The following is a 21,644-nucleotide window of genomic DNA, read 5'->3' on the forward strand; positions in this document are numbered from 1 at the left end:
ACCAGTTAGAACATTTTGGCATCAGTTTCCGTAGTGTAGTGGTTATCACGTTCGCCTCACACGCGAAAGGTCCCCGGTTCGAAACCGGGCGGAAACATTTTTTAGCTAGCCTATGTTTATTAACAAATTGCATTGTACCCTACAATTGGTAAATGTCAACACATAAACATACAAAGAACCCCTTTTACAGGACTGATCCCCATTTATTTATTTCGCTTTGAAGGCAGCATAGACGACAGTGAAGGCAACCAGGATCTCACTACCCAGCAAACATTTTCACGACCGTGTGCTGTACGTCAAACCACTACATCTAGTCAGGGTCTAATTATATATCCGGAATGGACAACGTGTCCAGATCGTCCAGATTCAACGATTTTTGCTACATCGAAAGAAAAAAATATGACCTCATGGGGGATGCGAATCTGCGGCTCCCGCTTCGCAGTCCTGCGTCTTAACCATTACGCTATGGAGCTTGTAATAAATAATGCGGATTTGGTCATATATAGAGATTCTTAACATTGACAACTAGCATTTTGACGTTACGGTCCCTACTGGAATTTGCATTGCTAGGCTAGCTGCCTCGCTAATTCTATTCCAACCAGCGATGAGACAGGTATTTATATCATTTACCATAATGTATCCAACGTGACTTGACCATTTTAGCAGACGGCATACAGCACACCCAATACCCACAACACTGCGTTCATATGTAGGCGACTTCTTGACAAGACACTCAACCTATGCAGCGTCTGATTTTCTTACCCTACCCTTAACCAATCCTAGTCAAGTTTCTACTGGTTAATGGTCTGATAAAACAAAACCTAGAAGAACCCAGATTTGTTTACAACCTAAATACATTGAATGTATTGGGTGTCAACTATTGCAATACTCAATTGAGAGGCATATTTTTGCCGCCATTGTGCTTTTTTGTAGGCTATTCTATTTTATTTCATATGTCACACATGTACATTGTTAATTTAATGGTTTTTTAAATGAAGCAGTTTGTACTACTTTTTCTGTTTCTTCTCCCAGGGTAGCTTCGCTGTAGTTTCAACTACTTCCATGGTGAGGTAGTTGGTAGCTTCCTAAGCTATGCTTTCAAAGTAGCTTCCCCAACACTGGTTACTTCTTGCCTTTTAGACACAAAATGGCTGCTGTGAAAAAGGCCTGTAGTGACATTACACACAGAGCAATGCCTGGCTGTAAATCAAAAACTGCTCATTCATCTATATTGGGGCCAACTTATAGATAAAAAAAAAATCTAATCTTAAAATTGGTTGTAAAATCAAAGGGCAAATCATGAGAAAAAGGACAAAGAAATTCAATAGATTGAAAATTATAAATAGAAGTAAATCATGTCTGTCAAGATGAGACAATGTTTAATGTGTGAGAAAGGAAATCACTTCAGATAACATAAAACTTGATTTATAAATATTGACTGAATGGAACTGGGTTTTCCTCCAGATCACTGGATTTACCCTGGAAATTAAGAAAATAAATCACAAACTCCACTTAATAATATGAATATTTAATGATAGAGTATGTTGATATATAAATCATTAAACAATATTTTTTTATTCAAAGCAATACTTTCCAGTTTAAACACATAAATAATCCACAAATGATACCGTCCAAATACTTTCAAAAACAAATTCACATAACCAACATGTGCTTTTGCTCAATCTGATCATTGCAACCCCTGTAATAAAATGTTTTCATGTTTTAGGCAAAGCTTTACTCTCCCAACACCAGGTTGGGTAAATGTTGTACAGAATGCTGCCAATGGCAAGGAACATCATAGTATTACGTAAGACCAACGCCAAGGCAGAACATTCTGAACAATCCTAGTTCAACTGCAATCTTTGCCTTTAAAAATGATGGAAAATGGTTAATAAAAAGTAACTTGTACAAATGACCATTCTCGGTACAAAAACGTGTAAAATGTAGTTGTGGTGCAAATTAATGCAGAGTGTATCTTTAAAATTGGTGGAAACAACATTTGCAATGGTGAGGACGACATGTGCAGATTTTACTTGGGCCAGCTCACCAAAACCCATTTCGTTTTTTTAGCAGCTACATTTCCAGTTCAGCATCTAAAAGTAAAATTAATATCTTGACAAAAAAAGAAGGGGGGGGGGGGGGGGATAACACATAAATAACACTGAAATATATACCATACGATGGGAGGGAATCATTTCCCAAACATGTCAAATAAACAAAAATCATCTTAAAAGAAAAAAAAAATGGGGGAAATAAACATTAAAATGGCAATCTCCGTATCCAGTAACATTCCAATAAAACATAAAATGCAACATGGAACATAAACAGATTTTGTTCTCGTGCCTTCCAAGAGGATATGGATTTCAAAACCAAATGATAAGAATTAGGTTTAGATGTGATGTAGTGAGGTAATAGCTCCACATTCCTCTCGTACAGCCGTTAGTTTGATTCCGACGCGTTTCTACTGAAAGAACTTGAGGCCTGCAACTAGGAAGAACTTCTCCAGGAAGATCTCCGAATCGAGGACGGCAATGTGGGCGGCTCGGCCTATGAGGGAGTTTGCCGTGTTGGGCAGGGCATGAATGACATCATAGCGCACTAGATTACAGTCTTTGTTCTGAAGTACTGGCAGCAGCAGGTTCTCAATCATTTCAGCATACACAGGACCTGAGAATCACAATGATCTTTATTGTCATTATACTCAGGTTAGGGTTGTCAAAAGTATGGATACTATCGAAAAGTATCAATACTAAAATTTTGAAATGGATACAATAGTCATTTGCAACAGGTATCCCTAACTCAGGTAAAGGTGTAATTATACACCTGGCTTCTCTAGTGTTCAAAGTTCAAGTAAAGTGCATAAACAGTAGTAATAAAGAAAACGGTAGTAGCAGCATACTGTGTGCAAGGCACAGTCTAATAAGAAACCCACTGGTAGCGAGCCGAGCACACTCAAAAATAGATAAAAACTCACTCGGGTGCAAGGCACTGAGTCCAGAAGCCAGCACACCAAATGTCCTTTGACAGGTTTGAATGAATCATCTGGGCAGCAGCAACAAGGGACGTTTCAGCCAACAGACCTTCCTCAGTGTTCTGCCTTCCTCAGTGTTCTGATGACTCATTAAAAGCGGTGAAGGGACATTTGGTCTGCCGGCTTTTTCTCACTTCTGGACAGTCTAATAAGGGACTAGAGTGAAACAGTGGGTTTGAGTAGGACAAGGTTTGTTCTGTCCTGTCCTCTTTTGTGTCTCTCACAGCCTGGCATCAATGGAATACACATACAGTATTCACCTTACCATTTGCCCATATCAGGGCGCTTTGGCATTACGTCATTTTGTAATCGTTCTTCCGTATTAGACCCGGAAGTAGATTACTCCTACCTTTACCATTTTTAGACTTGCCAAAAAGCTGTTTTCAAGCAACAACAAAAAAACTTTATAAAGTTTTAATATTTTTCCGGATGAGATCAAAACATTCCAAATATGTGACCAGTTTATCAGAATAATGCCTATTTGGACATTTTTAACGAGCAGCGAGGAGCGCTGGCTGTGTGACCGGTCGGACTGGCTAGTATCTGTCAACCACTACTGTACTGGCAGTGAGAAAATACTGTCGACGTGCTTTTGTAACTAACGTTAAATGCCGCCGGGTACAGCCATCGGCTCCTCGCAGCAGTAACGCTATGAGCATGTCTGAAGTTGGCCGGAAGATAAAAAGTAGGCGTGGCAACATAAGGTGTATATAACAGTGAATAATAGAGATACATGGAATATACATACATTAGAACACGGCTCTCTTGAATACTCGATTCTGATTGGTCAATCAACAAGATTCACCGGTCATTATTTCTCGACAACCGACCGCTAATCTGCCACACCTGGATTAATCAGTTGATAAGAGCATTTTGTCTGCAGACACTACTAATTAGGCCAACCAGTTGCAGCTGTGGTGTCTTGTGTGCCAATTACGAATGAAACCGCTTTGTCGTTGAAAACGCTATTAAAAAATCTATTTGAATAATTATTTTTGTCAGATTACTGAAATAATTTAGTTGTAGGCCGTGTTCTAAGCGGGATAATGTATAGTGAGCCGGTGATTACTGGAAATAATGACCTTCAGGTGAATGATTAAGCCCTCCGCCCTGCGCGTCGGGCTCAATCATTCACCTGTCGGTCATTATTTCGCCAGTAATCACCGGCTCACAATACATTATCCCTTACGTATATAACGGTGAATAATAGAGATATTTGTTGCAGCACCGTTTACACAATCAACATCTCACTTGCCTTAACCCTTTTGCCTGGCTCATCTCTCTTCTGCTCGCTCAACTCTCATTCACAGTTGAAGCAACCCCTACACTCACCAAAGTGGTGCATGTCTTGTGCTAGCAAGCTGTTACATCAGTTAGCCCAACAGACACCACCCACCAGATATGCTGTACATGAAAATCTAACCAAGATTAATTTTGATTTGTTTTGGAACTGGGTACTTGGGTAATTAAATCAACGGTTTCGACCTCAACTCACCTGACTGTTTGTCCTTTAATGCAGTTTTGCACATCTCTATACGAGCAGAATGATAGGGGACATAGCGATCCTGCAGCGAACCAACCAGCACCACATTCTTGAAAAATTGCAGACCTTAAAATACAGATATAAAAGTTATCTGGTACAATCTCATTTACCAAACATAATGTACAAAACATCTTTGGTCAAAAATGGCAAAGCTTACCAGATTTCTTGCTCAGCTTGTAGAGGAAAGTTTGGCGAGGATCAGAGTGATCGCGGCAAGTCAGCTGCAGGAGGGAACCCGACTTCTTCCATTTCTGCATGAACCAAAGGCCTAGGGAGAAACAGTTCTTTAAAGCTCCGTTCACTAGTTTGACTGTGTGAGGAAACTACATCCCCACCTTAATGCTACACTTCTCTGTTTGTATGTTCAGATATCGGCCTTAGTTTACCGTTTCTACTTGTACTCTCTACTTTGCTTACCTTCCTACAGTGTTTATAACTGGTTCACTCGGAAAAATAGCTCAAAATAAGAGCAAGAGACGTAGCTAATCTCACCGCTAATCAAGCTAGCAAGCCAAACACGTTTCACTTCCTAAATGTACTTCACAATAAAAGCATCCCGTTAGTTTGTAAGCGGAAAACATTTAATTTGAAGACTCTGTGCAGGAAATGGACTTGTTAACTCACTGAAGTTATCATTAGTGGGATCCGTGAAGATCCAACCAACCATGCTAAAGCTGTGAAACTTACCGGTGTTGACCAGAGCAGAGCTGTTGTACAGTGTGCCCAGGTGAGGTCCAGACAGGGAGAGGAAGGTGTGCAGCCTGCTCAGGTAACACTTAAACCTGGGCCTGGTCAGCACTGACCGAACTATCAGGTTTCCCAAGGAATGGCCCACAAAGCTGCAAGCCAACAATACAGAAGCTTAAACACTGTCAACGCGCCCATCGTTATGTTGTGAATTCAGGCTGTTTCATGGCAGGAATATGGGGGACAAATGGGCATTACATATTATATAAACAGGTAGTTCCAACCAAGCAATCTGATTGGTCAAATACTAGACATTTTAAACATGCTTAAATCAGCCTAACCGCACACATACAGTATGACTCATAGCAGAGGTCAAATGAAAAAAAGGCCTCATCACTAAAATATGACTCAATTTTATATTATATTAATCCACTTCCACAAAATGAATGGTTTTGTTGATCATTTTGGAGGATGTCTAGGAAAGAAGTCAGTAGGTCGCGGGGAGCTTCTTGGGCTGTAAAGGTTTCCAGGACTATTTGAGAAACACTAAGCTGTTCAGCCATGACGTTAGCCTACTAGATGCCCTGGCATCCTCCCTCATCTGCTCTGCAGGCCCGGTGTGCCCTGGCATCCTCCCTCATCTGCTCTGCAGGCCCGGTGTGCCCTGGCATCCTCCCTCATCTGCTCTGCAGGCCCGGTGTGCCCTGGCATCCTCTCTCATCTGCTCTGCAGGCCCGGTGTGCCCTGGCATCCTCCCTCATCTGCTCTGCAGGCCCGGTGTGCCCTGGCATCCTCCCTCATCTGCTCTGCAGGCCCGGTGAGCCCTGGCATCCTCCCTCATCTGCTCTGCAGGCCCGGTGAGCGGGTGACACGTCGCTACTAGCTTACAGATACACGTGAAGTTTGCCGACAAAGTGGCTAAATCTGTACATAGAAAAAAAATCAACAGATATCTTTGTCACAACAGGAAAGCGTCAGCTCAAGTTGGCTGGCTGATTCAACAGGGACGAGTTCTCGTCTCTTGTTGCTAGGTCGTTACTACGGGTCTGTCTACCTGCTGGAGTAGTAAACTAGGTTTAATTACAAAGGAGTCTACTGGCCGCGACTAATTGTTTTCCAGTTATTAGTCATACCCCATGTATACCATTTCCAGGGAAACGGAGATAACACTAGCAAAGACATATTTTTTTAGTGCAAATTGCTCCACAATATGAATACATTTTGTTTATATCTTTTATTTTGTTGGTAACCATGCAACGGCTTCACATTTGTTATGCATTGTTATTCTAAAGCAAAGACTCCGCGGAAACCCTGTAGCAGTGATTCCCAACCAGGGGTACGTGTACCCCTAGGGATACTTGAGCAGCCTGCAGGGGCTACTTGGAAAGACTGGGAGTACAATTTACTTCCAAAATGATATAAAAAATAGATGTACCGTATATTCCTCGTCATTTCATAAGGCCATTGTTAAAATGGTACGTGCACGCCACGACTAGTGGACTATTGGCGCCAAATTCGCGTCGACGAGGTTTGGCATGCGACTGCACCTTTGTGCAAAATTTGGTTTATTTTCATGCATGGAAAGTCCAACTTCCCAGAAGAAGGATATTGGCAAATGCAAACAGTGGCCCTGCCACTAATAATACAATTTTGTGAGCACACCTGCGCACAAACCAACTTTTCCTACCAACTGTAGGCTATTTGCGAGTGATGTCATCATTGATGCAAAGTTGAGAAATTGCGCGCTGCGCATGCCAATAGAGCAGGCGAGGCCACGCAGCAGCCGAGCTGCGGGCAAGGCTGAGCAGCGGGCGAGCTGTGTATGTGAGCTGCAGGGCCAGCTCGGCGAGCTGCAGGGCGGGCCCGCGCAGCATAGAAATCGAGCGTGCATAGCGCACGAGATGCCTAGTTGCAGTATGCCGTTGGAATTAGTATTATTCAAATATACTCGTAAGCTCATATGGAAAGAACATCTTACCTAATCTTTGAGACTGTAAGGTTGTATATCTGGATGTACTGGACTATTTCATCCAGTAGTCGGTCCGTCATTGACTCAAAGTCAGCAAAAGTGTCATTCTGTGGATGAACATTCAGAAAAACAAAGATATAATGTTCCATTTAAGATAGACAGACAGACGGACAGACAGACAGACAGACAGACAGACAGATAGACAGATAGAGAGATATACAGATAGATAAGATAGAGACTAGAGTACTGCCGGTACAGCAGTCTGTCTGTATTGTATTGTCTGTATTGTATCATTGTGTCTTATTGCTGTGCTTAGTATGGACGACACTAGAGTAGACCGAGTAGGCAGCATTGTCACTTTGTGGCTAAATTTAATGACCTGGTTCCTCTCGGACATGAGGAAATCTATTCGAGCTCCAGGCAGTCCTAGTTCCAGGTAAGTCTTCACCAGCCGCAGGTCTGCACTGTTGCCTGTAGTTATTTGGGAGACACAAAAGGTTGCAATGTGTTCTTCTGATTGAAATAAAAAGACTCAAAGGAGGTCATTTTACGCTGAAAGAGGCAGCCTCCTACCGTCCAGGCCGTGGACACAGATTATGAGGTGGATGCCTTCCTCACAGCTCTCGTCCTCCTCCAGGCTGAAGTAGGGCACGCTGGACGCCAGCTCAGGCACCTCGCTGTACAGGAAGCCAGGTAGCCTCAGCTTCTTCATCTCTTCTTTGGCCTTGATGAACCTGGATGATGATGAAGCACAATTATCATACTGTGTCTTCAGTTGCGGGGAGTAACGGAATACATGCATTTAAAATACAGTAGACCGGAGGGTTCCCAAACGTAAAGCAGGACTAACCCCCAAAACATTTCTTTTCCGCTTTTAACCAATATATATGGCTTGAGGCTTTCGGTGTGGTGTGTGAAGGATTCTGGTCGAAATCTCCACATTTGAGACCAATCTGTTACAATTGTACAGACTGTATTCATTTTTGGCAGCAAGAGTGCCCTCTATGGGTTCAAACGTGCTTTCAAAGCTGCGTCCGCGGTTTAAAAAAACGGACTTCTCCTTTAAGCCGTAGCAAGAGAGTGTAAGGTGCATGCAGAGATTAAAACATGACTCACGCTTTCATCTGTGGTGTGGGTGCGCTCTCATACCAGCACAGGCTAGACGAGGAACAGGAAATGGCGGGACAGGATGTGGCGGGCCGGGGAGGCCTGCTGTGGCTGTAGCCAGCGCTGCTGCAAGCTAGAGCAGAGCAGACGGGAGCTCTTGGTATATCCTTTGTTTCGAGGAGGTAGCCCAGGCTCAGCTGCTCAAAGAAAAGACTCGTCTCTTGAGCAACTGCATCCCCGTCCCCAAGTCGCTCCTCGTCGGCAACGCCGTTCACAAAAGCGTAGCCATCTCCTTCCTCGTAGTAACCGTTCTCGATCTGCTCGTGCTCCGTCTCGTCCTCGTCTTCGTCTTCCTCACCCTGTGCTCTTGTCTGGATTCCTAGCGCGATGGCAGATGTTTCCACGGGGCTGATCTCAGACACGTCCGTGCTCGAGCGCGAGCCAAAGTAGTTCTCCACCATCCCGTGCTTCACCAGGTCAGTACTACTAGTGGCGGAATGACTGGAAGGGCAGGCAGTGTGGGGTTCACTGGCCCCAGCGCCCACTGCTCCCTCTAGCCCAAGTTCAGGGTTCCCTATCAATCTGGGGTCTGTTTCCAACTCAGAGGCAGGTTTTGCAGGCTGGGAATCAGCTGCAGCAGAGTCCGGACTGCAGGCAGAGTGGTGTGGTGGAGGAGGCGGTGGGCAGCGTGCTGTGGAGTCAACCATAGGTCTGTTAGTGAAATCCCCAGAGAAGACTACGCTCTGCTCCTGAACCAACACACTGGACTTCCTGCCTCGGATTTCAGCGCCACCGGAGCCCCGAGAAGAACCCTCTCCCTCGTCGTCTGAGGGCAGGGAGTTGATGGAGGTGAGAGAGGACTGGACCCCACTGACAGCACTGGTACTTTCTGGGTTCAGTCCCTCTGATGCCCCACTGGCCTTCTGCACAGAGCTATGCAGGACAGGTGGTAGTGCAGGGCTCAGAAGGGGCCTCTCAGGGTGTGTGGGTGCACCATCTGATTCGGCTACACCCGGCCCTGTGCACCCACCGTGGCATCCTGGCGCCAGCTGGGCCGCAAAGGAGCTGGGCTCACTCTCGATGCCGGAGTCTGAGAGACGCGAAGAGGCACTGGTGGCTCCTGCATCTGGGAACCTGATGCAATCACCTTTCACCTGCAGTGGGACCAGACCAGGCCGGCTACGCTGGGCTGCCTCTCTACCAGGCCGCTCAAACACTGAATCCACCACAGACTGTTTAGATTCACAGAGGTCTGTCTGGGTGATCTGGGGAATCTCTCTGTTCAGAGTCCCATCGGTCCGACAGGGTAGAAGAACTTTGACTTTGTCCCCCTGGAACGGATCTTTGTTACTTGGTTTCACCTCAATGTGCCTAACCCCAGTAGGCCACTGTGGCATCTTCTGGCTACAGTGGTCACTTTGCTCATCTCTGTGCACTGCTTGGTTGTATGTAGCTACAGCCCCAGTACCCGCCTGAGGCTTATTCTGTGCATCCAAGCTCATAGGATTTTTGAAGGAACCTTCTTGACAAGCGGTGCTAGTTACAACGTTTTCATCTGTGAGAGACTCAATAGCAGTGGTTCCAGCATGTGTGGTTGTGGCACCAGAGTCACAAACAGAATTGACATTAGTCCTTAAGCAACTGCTCGAGTCCCCTAGCAAAGCGTCTCGTTCCTCTTCCGGGTTCAGGGGAGCCTCCCCTTCCTTGTGCTTGGCGCTAGCATCGCAATAAGGAGCCTTGAGGTTCTTGTAGCCCACCAGAACTACAGAGTCCTTGGAGCCTTGTCTAATAAGCTTCTTGGAGTTCTCGGTCTTGGAGTTTTTCTTCAGTTTGACCGACTTGCCTTTGGACTTGGGTGGTGGATGGCAGTTGTCTGGCCAGGTGGTGTCCACAGCTGCATACCCAGACTCTGCTAGAGGGCCGGGGAAGTTTGCTGCTGCATTGCAGTCCTTGGAATTGGGCTTGTCTGTCTTACTGGACATTGAGCCAGCCCTTATATTGTGCATGCCCAGCCAAGGTCCATCGCGATCTTCAGTGTCAACCCAGAAAGAAACGAGAACCGCAACAGACAGATATTTGTTAGTTTTAAAGATTAGTGAATAGACAAAACGTGTGACAAATGTGTAATACGGCTTCATTAGTCTTACTACATTACTAACCTTCAGTGATGGAATCCAGGTACCTATCCTCAAAGATGATTGGCAGGGAGCTGACATCGCCATCTAGGTCTGCACATTCCACTGGAAGTGGAGGCAAAGACAGAAAGTAGCTGGAGCTTTTGATGGCATTAGTCATTTGCTGGTGGCTGTGAGCACTGAAGGGGGAGGGAAGGAGAGAGCCAGAGCCAGAGAGAAGGAGACAGAGTCAGGCATTTCCACACTTCGGCTACAGTACTTCAGTCTAGAGGTCTTCTACTCGGACCCTAGGACCCGACCTGAGACCCGTACGGGGCCAGGTCCATATTTATTATGGTCAATTAGGGTCCGGGTCGGGTCAGATTCTATCACCACGGGTCCCGGGTCTATTTACCCTTATGTGCAATACCCGAGTGGAACCGAGAAGACCCGTGATCAGCGCTGATCACGAGAGAAACGCATGAAAACACAGCGCACGTGAGGTAGGGGTGTCAAAAATAATCGATTATAAGATGCATCGCGATGCGGACGTGCACGATTCTGCATCGATCCACAAATGTGGATCGATTCTGAACGGTTCTGAACGGGGCCGGGTTTCAGATTTCTAATAATAGACGGGTCCACTCCGGGTCCGGGCACAAATTTCCTGGGTCCATTAGGGTCCGGGGTCCATGATTTTGGACCCGTGAAGGCCTCTACTTCAGACAAGTATGCGCTGGCACAGGCTTGTTACACTAAGACAATGTTTCATAATCATCAAGAGGAAATATGCCTCTGCACTCACTGTAGCTCTTGATACGCCAACGCCGTTTGTCTTGGGTGTTCAAGACAAAAGAACGCCTCAGCAAATCGCCTTACCTGCAATAACACCATAAGATTCAGACGTGAGGTTTTTTCGAGCTCAGAATGCTTGAGTCCAGCCTTGGGGTAACTCAGACAAAAATAGAACTATTGCCATTAGAGATAGATATTCAGATATTCATGTTTGCAGATGAGATGAGAGGTGGAGACTCACTCTGAGTGTGTGGTGCTCCACAGCCAGCAGGGCGGCGATATTCTCCTGCAGGGACACCACCTCAAGGAACTGTCCCCAGAGGGCCATGAGCAGAGAGCAGAGCTGAGCCAGGTTCATGTTCACTAGCTCTGCCAGCTCATCGGGGCTCTCTGCTTTCTGCTACAAGGACAAAGAAGTCAGCCACCAGAGGGCTCCAGTGATGTCATACTTGCCTAACCTCAGCACACAAGGCAATGGCGGTGATGGATTCTATGCATTAGCTGCCAAGAGGGACGGTATTTAAGATCAATCTAAATGATGATTATTATTATTATAATTATCTAGTAAAGGAGATATTCTGGCATTCCTTTACTATGAATTTGAGCAGAGAATTTTCATACTGCTCACAACTTGGGGTTCACTGATTCTAATATCGATATTGAAAACCAAGGAGGAAAATTAACTGTATCTGATATATCTGTTGAGTAAGTTTTTCTCTTTGACAAAGAGCTACATTGAATACCATTTACACAATGAAGTGAATTGTTACTTGATACAAATAATAGTAATAGAATTATAATGGCTCTGACATTTCTGCAGGGGACTTTAAAAGGTTACTGCACACCCAAATCACTTTTTTCAGCTGAAAACCAATTGGAATTTAGTAGTGCTGCTGATGGTTTCAGCTCCAAATCATTGAAGTGCAAAAAATTTGAATTTTACATTTATATGCACAGCAAAACGTGGTTTTGAAATTCAAGTTTCCCATTTTTCCTATTGGCTGATCGGGAGTTCCTGGTTGACGTGAGAGTCACGCGGCAGGAAAGTCTTGTGTGACTTGACGAGAGTTGGTGACACAGACCCCGAATGAGGATATGAGATCCCTGGTAAACACTACTGGAAATAGCCCGGGGGTGATTAGCATTCTGATGTTTCTTTAGGGATCATATGACGATATGGGTAGAAAACGGGAAGAAAACAGTCTATTTACATGGAGTAACAGCACGCTGCCATGTGGCCCCGATGCAGCGCCTTTCAAGGACTGCCTTGGACACTATTTACCTCACAACAACGCCTAGGAGGCTCAAAATCGCAACGGAGAACACTGGGTGTCTGGGTGAGTCATCAGATGATAATTAATGTGAGGAGAGGGCTCAGGTTCAAATAAACCGAAATTCTCCTTTAAGCAGTGAGAGAGGGGGAAACTGAGCAGAAACACGCTCACCTGGGAATACGAGGCAGGATGACAGCAGATTAAGAGCAATGCGTTTAAAATAACTGCCCAAATCCGACTGAAGCAAATAAAACTCAAACTGTAAAGCTGCCATAGATATGATTCAGACACTTTTTCCATTCTATCTGCATGTCTGTCTCTCTACCCGCATGTGTGTTTAGTGTGCGTGTGTGTGTGTAAAGAGGTTTAATTTGCGTTCGTGTCATTTTCATCGCCGTTCATTGTAACGAGCAGAGCGTGTGTTTAGGCTATCGTCCCGGCTCTGTCCCCAAATTAATTTTCATCGTCCCTGATGCTATTTTGAATGTCCCTGGCATGACGGGAGGTCCTGTTGAGCCCTGGTTAAGTGTGTGTGTGTGTGTGTGTGTGTGTGTGTGTGTGTGTGTGTGTGTGTGTGTGTGTGTGTGTCAAACCAACTCCCCCTCTAGCCCTGCTATGCTGCTCGCACTTTGTGAGGTGAAAAGGGGGAGGGGAGGAAAACTTTGGAAGCGTCTTTCAGACATAGAAATACAACTGATAGAATGTGCACTGCATCTAGCGCGATTCTAAGATCTAAGATGGTCATACCCCTACCAAAAAAGGTGACCAAAATGGCAGAACCCACTTACTCCCTTTTATATAAAAAGGTTGCTAGTGTTGTCATTGGACGTATGTCATATTTGGAAACAAGGAGCAATTTATTTTATGCTCCTTAGATAAAAAGTTATCACTGGTCACATCACAAGCACTATGATATTAAGTTTCTATCATGTATTGTTCTTGAGTTCTTTTGTTCACAATCCATGGTAACAACGTTCTGCATACTGTGCACTAGGGCTGTGGTGATTCACTTATCTCCTGATTCGATACTATCACGATACTTGGGTGCCGATTCGATATATATTGCGATTCTTAAGTATTGCGATTCTACGATTATTGCGATTCGATATTATGATTTATTGCGATTTTTTTTTCTTTTTTTCTTTTCTTTTTTCAGTTTGTTTGCTTTTTACACTAGATTAGAACATGGGAAAAGTTGAATCATACACTAGAGACTGTATATTATATCATGAGTAGGGCTGGGCGATATAGTTAAAAACAGGGGGGGACTGGGATCATAATTCAGGCCGGGCATTAGATACCAAGCAGGCCAGGCCGATATGGGCCGACGCGTGTGAAATTTGTCCGTTTGAAGCCCAATTTGGGCCAAGTCCAATTTTACAATGAGATGCACCCATTTTAACCCTGAAGTGTAATTATTACTTCAGACTAACTAATAAAGTAATAAAACCACTAGTAAACCAGTAGGCGGCGCCTGGCCTGCTGTTCAGTGAGTGGCCTGACTGCGGGCACCCAAAAAAAAAAAAAAAAAAAATTTTGATTCTGGAATAAAAGATCGATTCAAAAAATCGTGACATTAAAAATCGCGATACTTAAGTGAATCGATCTTTTCCCCCACCCCTACTGTGCACCATGGTGGCAGGACATCTTGTGTTTCATTGCCTAAGGCTGGTTTCACACCGACGACCCAAGCCTTGCCTATGCCTTGCCTTTACCCACACTTTTTAATAGGCGTCCGTTTTAGTCAACGAGGCTGTGTACACCGGGCGCCTGAGCGTGAACCCTGCGTGTACCCACGCCTTGCCTATGCCTTGCCGATTTTATTTTCTATTTTGAAGCCGACAAGGCGCGTGCAGGCAGACTTCTTCTGTCAAGCCATGAAAGAAAAACGCACAATATCCGTCGGAAATGGAAAAGTCAACTGAATTTCAAAATAAAATGGAGTTACTACAACATGTTGAGCAGAGAGACAGAGAGATTGACGGGTGGCTATCACGTGGGGCTTTCTCCCCGTCGGCAAACAAATCTTCATGAGAGAGAATAGCGACCGAAGAAGCAAGATGGACAATGTTGTTGTGCCAGGCTGCCAGCACATATTCTTGCAAGATCACCTCTCTAAAATGTCCGACTATAGTCAGACCTGGTTATACATATCCAGCATCAATATAACATTAAATATATCCGATTTATTTTACCTAGAGGCTACCCATGACAATTCTGGACAACACGTGAAAAAATACAGTCGGGAGAGAGGAGAGGCGCTTGTGACTCGGCTCCAGGTTCGGCGTGCAAAAGGCGTGCGGTGTGATCGCAAAAGCGTGTAACAGGTTCACGCCCAGCTCGGCGTAGGCGTGGGTTGAGGCAAGGCAAGGCGTAGGTTGTCTGTGTGAATGAAGCGTAAAGACAATGATCAAAGAGTAAAGACACTCAACAGATCTTACCTTCACTTGTTCACAAAGTTCAGTTAGACGGGCCTCTAAGTCATGTTGCTCTGAGGGAGGAGAAGAACGGCATTAGAAAGAAAGGTTTACTTTCATCATTTATTCAATGATCACACAGAAGGCTTTGAAAAGAACCTGCAAGACAGGCTGTGGAAGACAATGGTGTCAGGCTGGCAGCAGCATTGGTGTCGTGTCAGACAAAGAGCATTTTGTCAATCACGAGACCGAAGAGAGCAGACACAGGCCCACAAATTCTACAGTGTCATAGCGTCAGGAGATGTTGACCAAGGCCAAACTATGAAGAGAAAGAAAGGCTTAAGCTCAATTTATAGCAGGGCGCTCAACATTTTTGATAAGTGTCTCTCGATAGAAATAAGAGTCGCACAACGTTTTTAATTTATACTTCAGCGACAGGTATTCAGTTGTCTCCATGGTAACAGCGAGCCGGCCCCTCCCCCCCAACAAAACTCTGCTTCACTCCGAGCCGTCCGAGGAGCGAGGAGTTTGTTTTCTTCTGAGTTCAAATCACTGTAAAAAATATTTTAAATCACTGTAAAAACGTCTCTCCCGAGTCTTAAAGGTCCCATTCCGTGCAAAAGCTGTTTTTACTTGTAAATGCATATATACTGCTGTCATCCCTCCCTGTAATGAGTGGTCACAAGCTCAGAACTGCCACAGTTGGATTTGTCCCTATCCAGCTTCCCCCTGCAGTCTCCTTCAAGCCACACCCCCAAACGCTCTGTTCCCCAGACGGGGTATCGGGACGTCACGATGGTCCTCAAGCATACTGCGCGGGTCTCTCTCACACAAGCTATCTGCACCATTTTGTCTATAGCCACAAAATTAACACTTCTAGCTGGAGCGACGCCAACTGTACGTGATCCAGCAACTGCGGAGGTGCATTCGGTAAGTCTAGGCATTTTGAGATGTCCTCTTTAGCGTAGCAACGTTAAGTTAGCGATAGCGTTAGTTGTGGACACAACCCAGCGTGCTGGTCCACAGACGCTAATCTGATTGGCCGCTGGGAGCCAGGGGCGGGCTCTCCCTCAGAGGCCAATGGGAACTGTTAGTTCTGAATATATTATAGAAACAGACCATTCTTGGGACGCAACGGGATGAGGAAGGGACAACTCCGTCACAACAAATGGGGTTGCTATATTTTCGACAAATTAATCCAGAATCATGTTTTATGGACCAGAGACACACGTTTTTAAGAGGTTACAGCTGCACGAATTGGGACCTTTAAATTCAAAGAATAGCCAGGGATCTACATCTGTACCTCCCTGCATCGGTTTTGCCAGACAACAGCTCGCCTCGCTCCTCTTTTCAGAGAATCGTTCCACTCCTCCAGACCTCCGCCCACACCGGCCATCTGTTTTCCCCGGGGAAAAGCAGCTGCTGGCTGGGCAGGCCGGCTGCCACGCCGCTATACTGATGGAACTCTCTCTCTAACCAATCACAGTGCACGACAAAATATGACGTGTCCACGACATAACATTCTTCGGGTAGGCGACGTTAAAGAAAAGTGTCGAGACACTTTTTTCAGTCTCTTCTGACGCCATATCTGTCGAGACAGTTTCAAAAGTGTTGAGAGACAAAGCATAACTTGGGCTTGAGCGTAGGCAGGTTAACAGATGAGCACGACAGCGGCTAAAGTCAATATTGTCTCTGTGAAAGTGGGCGTGGCATAAAGGAGATCAGATGTGTCTACAAGCAGGAGACTTCAGCGGAGAGGAGAGGGGAAAAAGGAAAGAGAGGCAGGCTGAGTTGAGGTACTGGAAGGGGCGGGACATACCTATGTAGACGTGCCTCTGGCTTCGGGGATAGGCTCTTCTGAGTACTCTCTCATATAGGACTTGCATGCTGGGCTTGGCTAGTAGGATTGCACATATAGGCATGTTTAACCTTACTATTTCTCTGGGATGGATTAATATCAGTCCACTTGTGTGGGTTAGGTTTGGTGAGCCACCAGGTCAGGAAGGGTGAGCTGTGTGTCTGGGTGCTGTTCATGTTTGACATGTAACTAATGAATCCAAGTAAGTAGAATTATTTTTTATGATTATTAAGGTCAGTCAACAACAATTAGGTCCCTGAAATAATATGGTGGATTGCTGGGTGTGAGGTGTTCTAATAATGGCTGGAATCTGTTAACAGGTAGGGTTGGGGTGAAATGACATGGCAACACAATAAAATTGAAATTTCAAAAACAACGAAAAGTATAAACAATCAAAACAATAAACATCCATCCATGACAAAATAATAATCATCATATAATAAGGTCATTTATTGTGTAGCTTTTAAAGTACTGGATGCTTTTGAGTGCTTCTGGGTGAGTGCATGAATGAAGACAGTGTGCAAAGGGCTAAACTAAAGCATCTCTCCACCAGGTTTGTGATTACAAATTACCGGTAAATGGTGTCAACCAGTCAAACAGTCCAGCAACGTGAAGGATCTGCCTAAATACAGGTAGGCTACAATAGATCTAAACAGTCATAAGTTGGTGTGAAGCTCCAGTGCAGTATACCTAGTTCCATACGGTGGGAGGAGGGCAGGTCCTTGGTGACAGAGGTGAAATAGTCAAAAAGGCCCTGGTAAGCTTGGAGCAGATTGGCGCAAAGGTTCTGGTGCAGACTGAAGGCATGCTGCAGACAGTGGTCAGACACCAGGAACGTCCTGCCCTGAGGGGTCAAGAGTGGCATGGAGAAGAAGAGAAGATACAGTATATTATACTTAAGCAGGAGCATATGAGCATTCACCTGAATGTGCAGGTCATCTACCAATGTACATGTTCATCTTCTCAACTCTCAACGGTTATAGATGTTGCCCGTTTCCAGGGGCACTACTGCAGCAGCAGCAGCAGCAGTAAGTGCAAGTGGTTTTCTTTGGTTGTGCATAACTGCAGCATCTTTCAGTTGTGTAGAACAGAGATTGCCAGAGAGTTTTCAAGATGAGCTTGGCTTACTTACATCTGGGGACACCTGCTTGACATAGCTGCTGCCAAACACCACACTCTCCAGGGGTGGGATGAGAGAGTCTTTGCTCTGTGCTGGAGCATTGCGGTTAAGCCACGTGGTCTTCACTGGCCGAGGAAAACTAGATAGATAAACAGAGTTCATGAAAATCAATACAACATAATAGTAAAGTTTGACATTCAGGGCGTTTTCAGACCTCCCTAGTCCGGTTCCTTGTTTCAGGCACAAGAATATATTTGTGTTGCCATTAGAGCTGTCACGATTCCTCGAGTACCTCGAATAACTCGAATAATTAAATTGATCGAGGCCAAAATGATTCGCCTCGACACGCATCTGAGTAATAGAAGAGAGTGGGTAAAATAGAAATTCCGACGGAACCTTAAGGCAACACGCGAGAGCGCGTTACGTCAGTATGTCACTCTACCTGAAAACATCAACAAACGGGTCCACCCGAAAATGTGGCTACACTTTCCCAAGATAGACTCAGACAACACTGGTTGCAACATTTGTGATGTGAATTGCAAAGCTGGCCAGGGAAACACCTCAAACTTGAGGAAGCATGGTCAAACACAAGATATATTTACAGTAGCTAAATGCTGAAGACTGTAACGTATTACTAGATAGGCTGAGGGTGAATGAAGCAGGCAGCGCACCGCAGGTAACGTTAGCAGCACCTCCTCAGCTGTAACGTTGAGAGAGGCATCGACTACAACATCAGGTAACGTTATTTAATTAGCTAGCGTTAGCTGGATAAGTTGTTTCACTGCCGTTGTAGTTGTTAGATAACGGGGCTTTTCACTGTCTTCACAACGACTGCAAAACAGAGATCGTTAACGTTAACGCGTTAACGCTAACGTTGCTGCAGTAATTGTCAAGGGTTTAACAGAAAGTATTTCCTCAGCCTGTATAGTAGCTATCAACATGAAATAAAAAGCATTTGACAGCTTAAACCCGTGGCTTTTTATTTGGAAGGGTTACATTTGCCGTAATCTTTATTAACATTTCTTAAAATGCATTAGAATATTTTTATTTTTATTTTTTTGGGTTAAAGATCTTTTTTTTTTAATTAACATTAGAGCAAATATAATACGAAAAGCCAAAGGGTTAAGCTCTCAAATGCTTTTTATTTTATGTTTCTATGTACTACAGAGCCTGAGATATGAAGGCTTTAGTGAATACCGACCGCTCTCTCTGAGAAGTTTGGACCGTTTTCTGTGAGAAATACAAAGCTCAACCTATTAACGTTAGCGGCTAATTTAACAGCGTTTTGTGTGTGTGTGTGTGTGTGTGTGTGTGTGTGTGTGTGTGTGATCACACTAGCCTGTTGGTGTGTGAGAGAGAAAGAGAGAGTGAGTGTGTGTGAGAGAGAAAGAGTGTGTGTGTCATGCAGCTGTAAGGTAAATGAAGGATGTAAACTAGCTAGTAAGCCATTCATTCATATTATTTAACGGTTGCTGTACACTGGAAGAACTCAAACGTCAGGTTGAAAAGATGAATGGTGCCACTGCCAGTTCTATGCAATTTAAAAATAAAAATGTTGTTTTTTCTAAGAAAGAAACTAATGTAGTTGTTTATTTGAAGAGATTTATCTTATTTTTTGGTGTATATTTACGATAAGCCTTTGAAAACACAAAAAAGGGTTCTTATCCGATTACTCGATTAATCGATGGATTATTCGGTAGAATACTCGATTACTAAAAGAATCGATAGTTGCAGCTCTAGTTGCCATTTACTGCAAGAGTACAACTGCCGTCTGGCGATGGCAAACAACAAATAGCAAAATGGAGATGTATGCGAGATCTTCAACACTTGTTGTAAGAGTAAACTACAATATTCAGTAAAATGTAAGAGCCATTTTCTGTGACAGAAAGACAGAAAACTTGGGACGGTGAGCAGTGAGTGTCACCTGATGAGGGGCTGATGCAGTGCCACCAGGGAGGCATGGACAGCTACGGAGATGACAGACAGGTGGAAGTAGTCAAACATGACGTTGACGTGTTGGTGGATGCCTCGTTGGAGGCTAAAGTGCAAACGCAGAGAGCGGCCACTGATATTCTGGAGAGAGCTTGGATCATCTGGCCTGTGGAAATGAAAGGAGGGAAAGGAACACAGACGGGAGTACATCATGATCTCCTTTACCGAGATAGGAGCTTCAAGTATCAACTCATGAATTCAAATAACAGCAGGACTGAGTTATATGTATGTGCTATGTTAGCACTTCCTGGTTCCCTCGTAAAAGTCAATGGGATTTTTGTATGGGGTTTTTGGTTAAAATGCATGAACTAAGTTTACGAAAACGTGTGTTCAGCAAAATAATGTTCACAAATGAGGACCACCTTTGATTTTTGAAGCATCAATGTGAATCTTGAATCTTTTTTAAATCGCAATTTTCACAAAACGCTTGAAAAATGATAAAAGTGGTCCTCAAGCACACCTTATTTCAGGCATTAACGAAAATTTCCATACAAAAGTCCCATCGACTTCCCGATGAGGGAACCAGGAAGTGCATGACTTCTGGGTTGGCATACAAAAATACATCATTTCCTGCGGTACTCTATTGCACATTAGGGATGCACGATATATCGGCAATCATATCGGTATCGGCCAGTATCGGCCGTTTTTTTAACATATCGGTCATATCGGTATCGGTCAGATGTTGCAATGTTAATATCGGTTATCATTATCAGCCAAATTCTTCACATTGATATGAAATAATGCAGTAAATCTATGATTTATGGGCTTTTCCAAAGGCTTTGCAAATAAAGAAATGCATAACTTTTTCAAATTCAGTGTTAACATGTGTTTTTCAGTATGTACAAAATGTGATGATCATAAAAATGTGGCTTTATACAGATCATATCGACATCGGTAAATATCGGTTATCGGCCATAACAGCAATGTTAATATCGGTTATCTGCATCGGCCAAAATTTTCATATCGGTGCATCCCTATTGCACATAGAGAAGATCTTCAGCATTTCTCTGCAACACCTACGTGTAATCGCCATCCGTGAAGTACAAATCCAAGAAGAGCTGGAAATCCATGTCGGTGAGGGACTCTTCCACCTGAGGATGTTGAAAATCAGTTTAGACGACGTTCAATAAAACCACAGCCTGTGTCAGCAGCACTTCCCCTCCTTCAAACATACCCTCTTCTCATCCAACAGCATCAGGACCTTGAAGAGGAGGACATCATTGACCACAACCTCCTCGTTCTTGTACAGGATTTGGAACGTTTTGCTGCAGATGACATCATCTTGGACAGAAGCCGGGAAGGCCAGATCGGAGCCTAAACAGAAAACATTACTTTACTTTACTGTGTCAAACAAATCAGATCACAAGCAACCTGTCTGCAATAGCATTCTCTAGTGTAGCCTTCAGAAACAGAGTGCCACTTCTTCTAGCACACAGTAGCAATAAGTGTGCAATTGAGATTTTTTGTGGAAATGTTGAAATGCCCTGCCAAATTACCTATTTCACAGCCGTTTGCTGTTGCTTGTTATTTTACGATATTTACGGTAGTGACCCATTCTATTCTGCCTCTGATTGGTTAGCCTCCTTGCATTCCATACATTCCAAAGCACCAGAGAGCAGATGAAAATGATGGCGCGAAAGATAGACAATGTCACGTCCTCCAGATGAAAAACCTCGGGCACACTTCATACCAAAAAGGGTGCCGACCCCTGCCGTAGACATTCCCCAAACCCACCCC

The 21,644-nt window shown here is 44.4% G+C and overlaps 1 protein-coding gene across 2 annotated transcripts; it reads right to left on the bottom strand.

Moving 5' to 3' along the window:
* Positions 1-1,522: 1,522 nt before the first annotated feature.
* fam135a (family with sequence similarity 135 member A) lies at positions 1,523-21,199 on the bottom strand. Of its 2 annotated transcripts, none has more exons than XM_083658721.1 (18): positions 21,082-21,199; positions 20,928-20,998; positions 19,840-20,013; positions 17,928-18,054; positions 17,486-17,639; positions 16,757-16,834; positions 14,962-15,011; positions 11,488-11,643; positions 11,257-11,330; positions 10,497-10,651; positions 8,347-10,366; positions 7,804-7,964; positions 7,610-7,701; positions 7,240-7,337; positions 5,262-5,413; positions 4,732-4,842; positions 4,527-4,640; positions 1,523-2,667 (listed from the first exon to the last, which is right to left on the bottom strand). In XM_083658721.1, exons 1-18 carry the CDS (start codon positions 21,100-21,102, stop codon positions 2,462-2,464), a joined length of 4,014 nt encoding a protein of 1,337 aa, XP_083514847.1. In that variant the 5' UTR covers positions 21,103-21,199; the 3' UTR covers positions 1,523-2,461. The 2 variants fall into 2 exon arrangements, with proteins under 2 accessions (XP_083514847.1, XP_083514846.1); XM_083658720.1 differs by having other exon boundaries at positions 11,488-11,646.
* Positions 21,200-21,644: the final 445 nt, after the last annotated feature.

The sequence above is a fragment of the Poromitra crassiceps genome, assembly GCF_964638095.1.
Source record: "Poromitra crassiceps genome assembly, chromosome: 22".
Lineage (NCBI taxonomy): Eukaryota > Metazoa > Chordata > Actinopteri > Beryciformes > Melamphaidae > Poromitra > Poromitra crassiceps.

What these genes read in the sequence shown, in the direction of transcription:
- fam135a (XM_083658720.1), bottom strand. Translation starts at nt 21,102, where the DNA reads ATGCTGTTGGATGAGAAGAGG. An exon ending in TCATGTCCGAGAGGAACCAG is followed by an intron (nt 7,338 to 7,609) that starts GTCATTAAATTT and finishes GTTCATCCACAG; the next exon opens with AATGACACTTTTGCTGACTT. An exon ending in CTCTGCTCTGGTCAACACCG is followed by an intron (nt 4,843 to 5,261) that starts GTAAGTTTCACA and finishes GTTTCTCCCTAG; the next exon opens with GCCTTTGGTTCATGCAGAAA.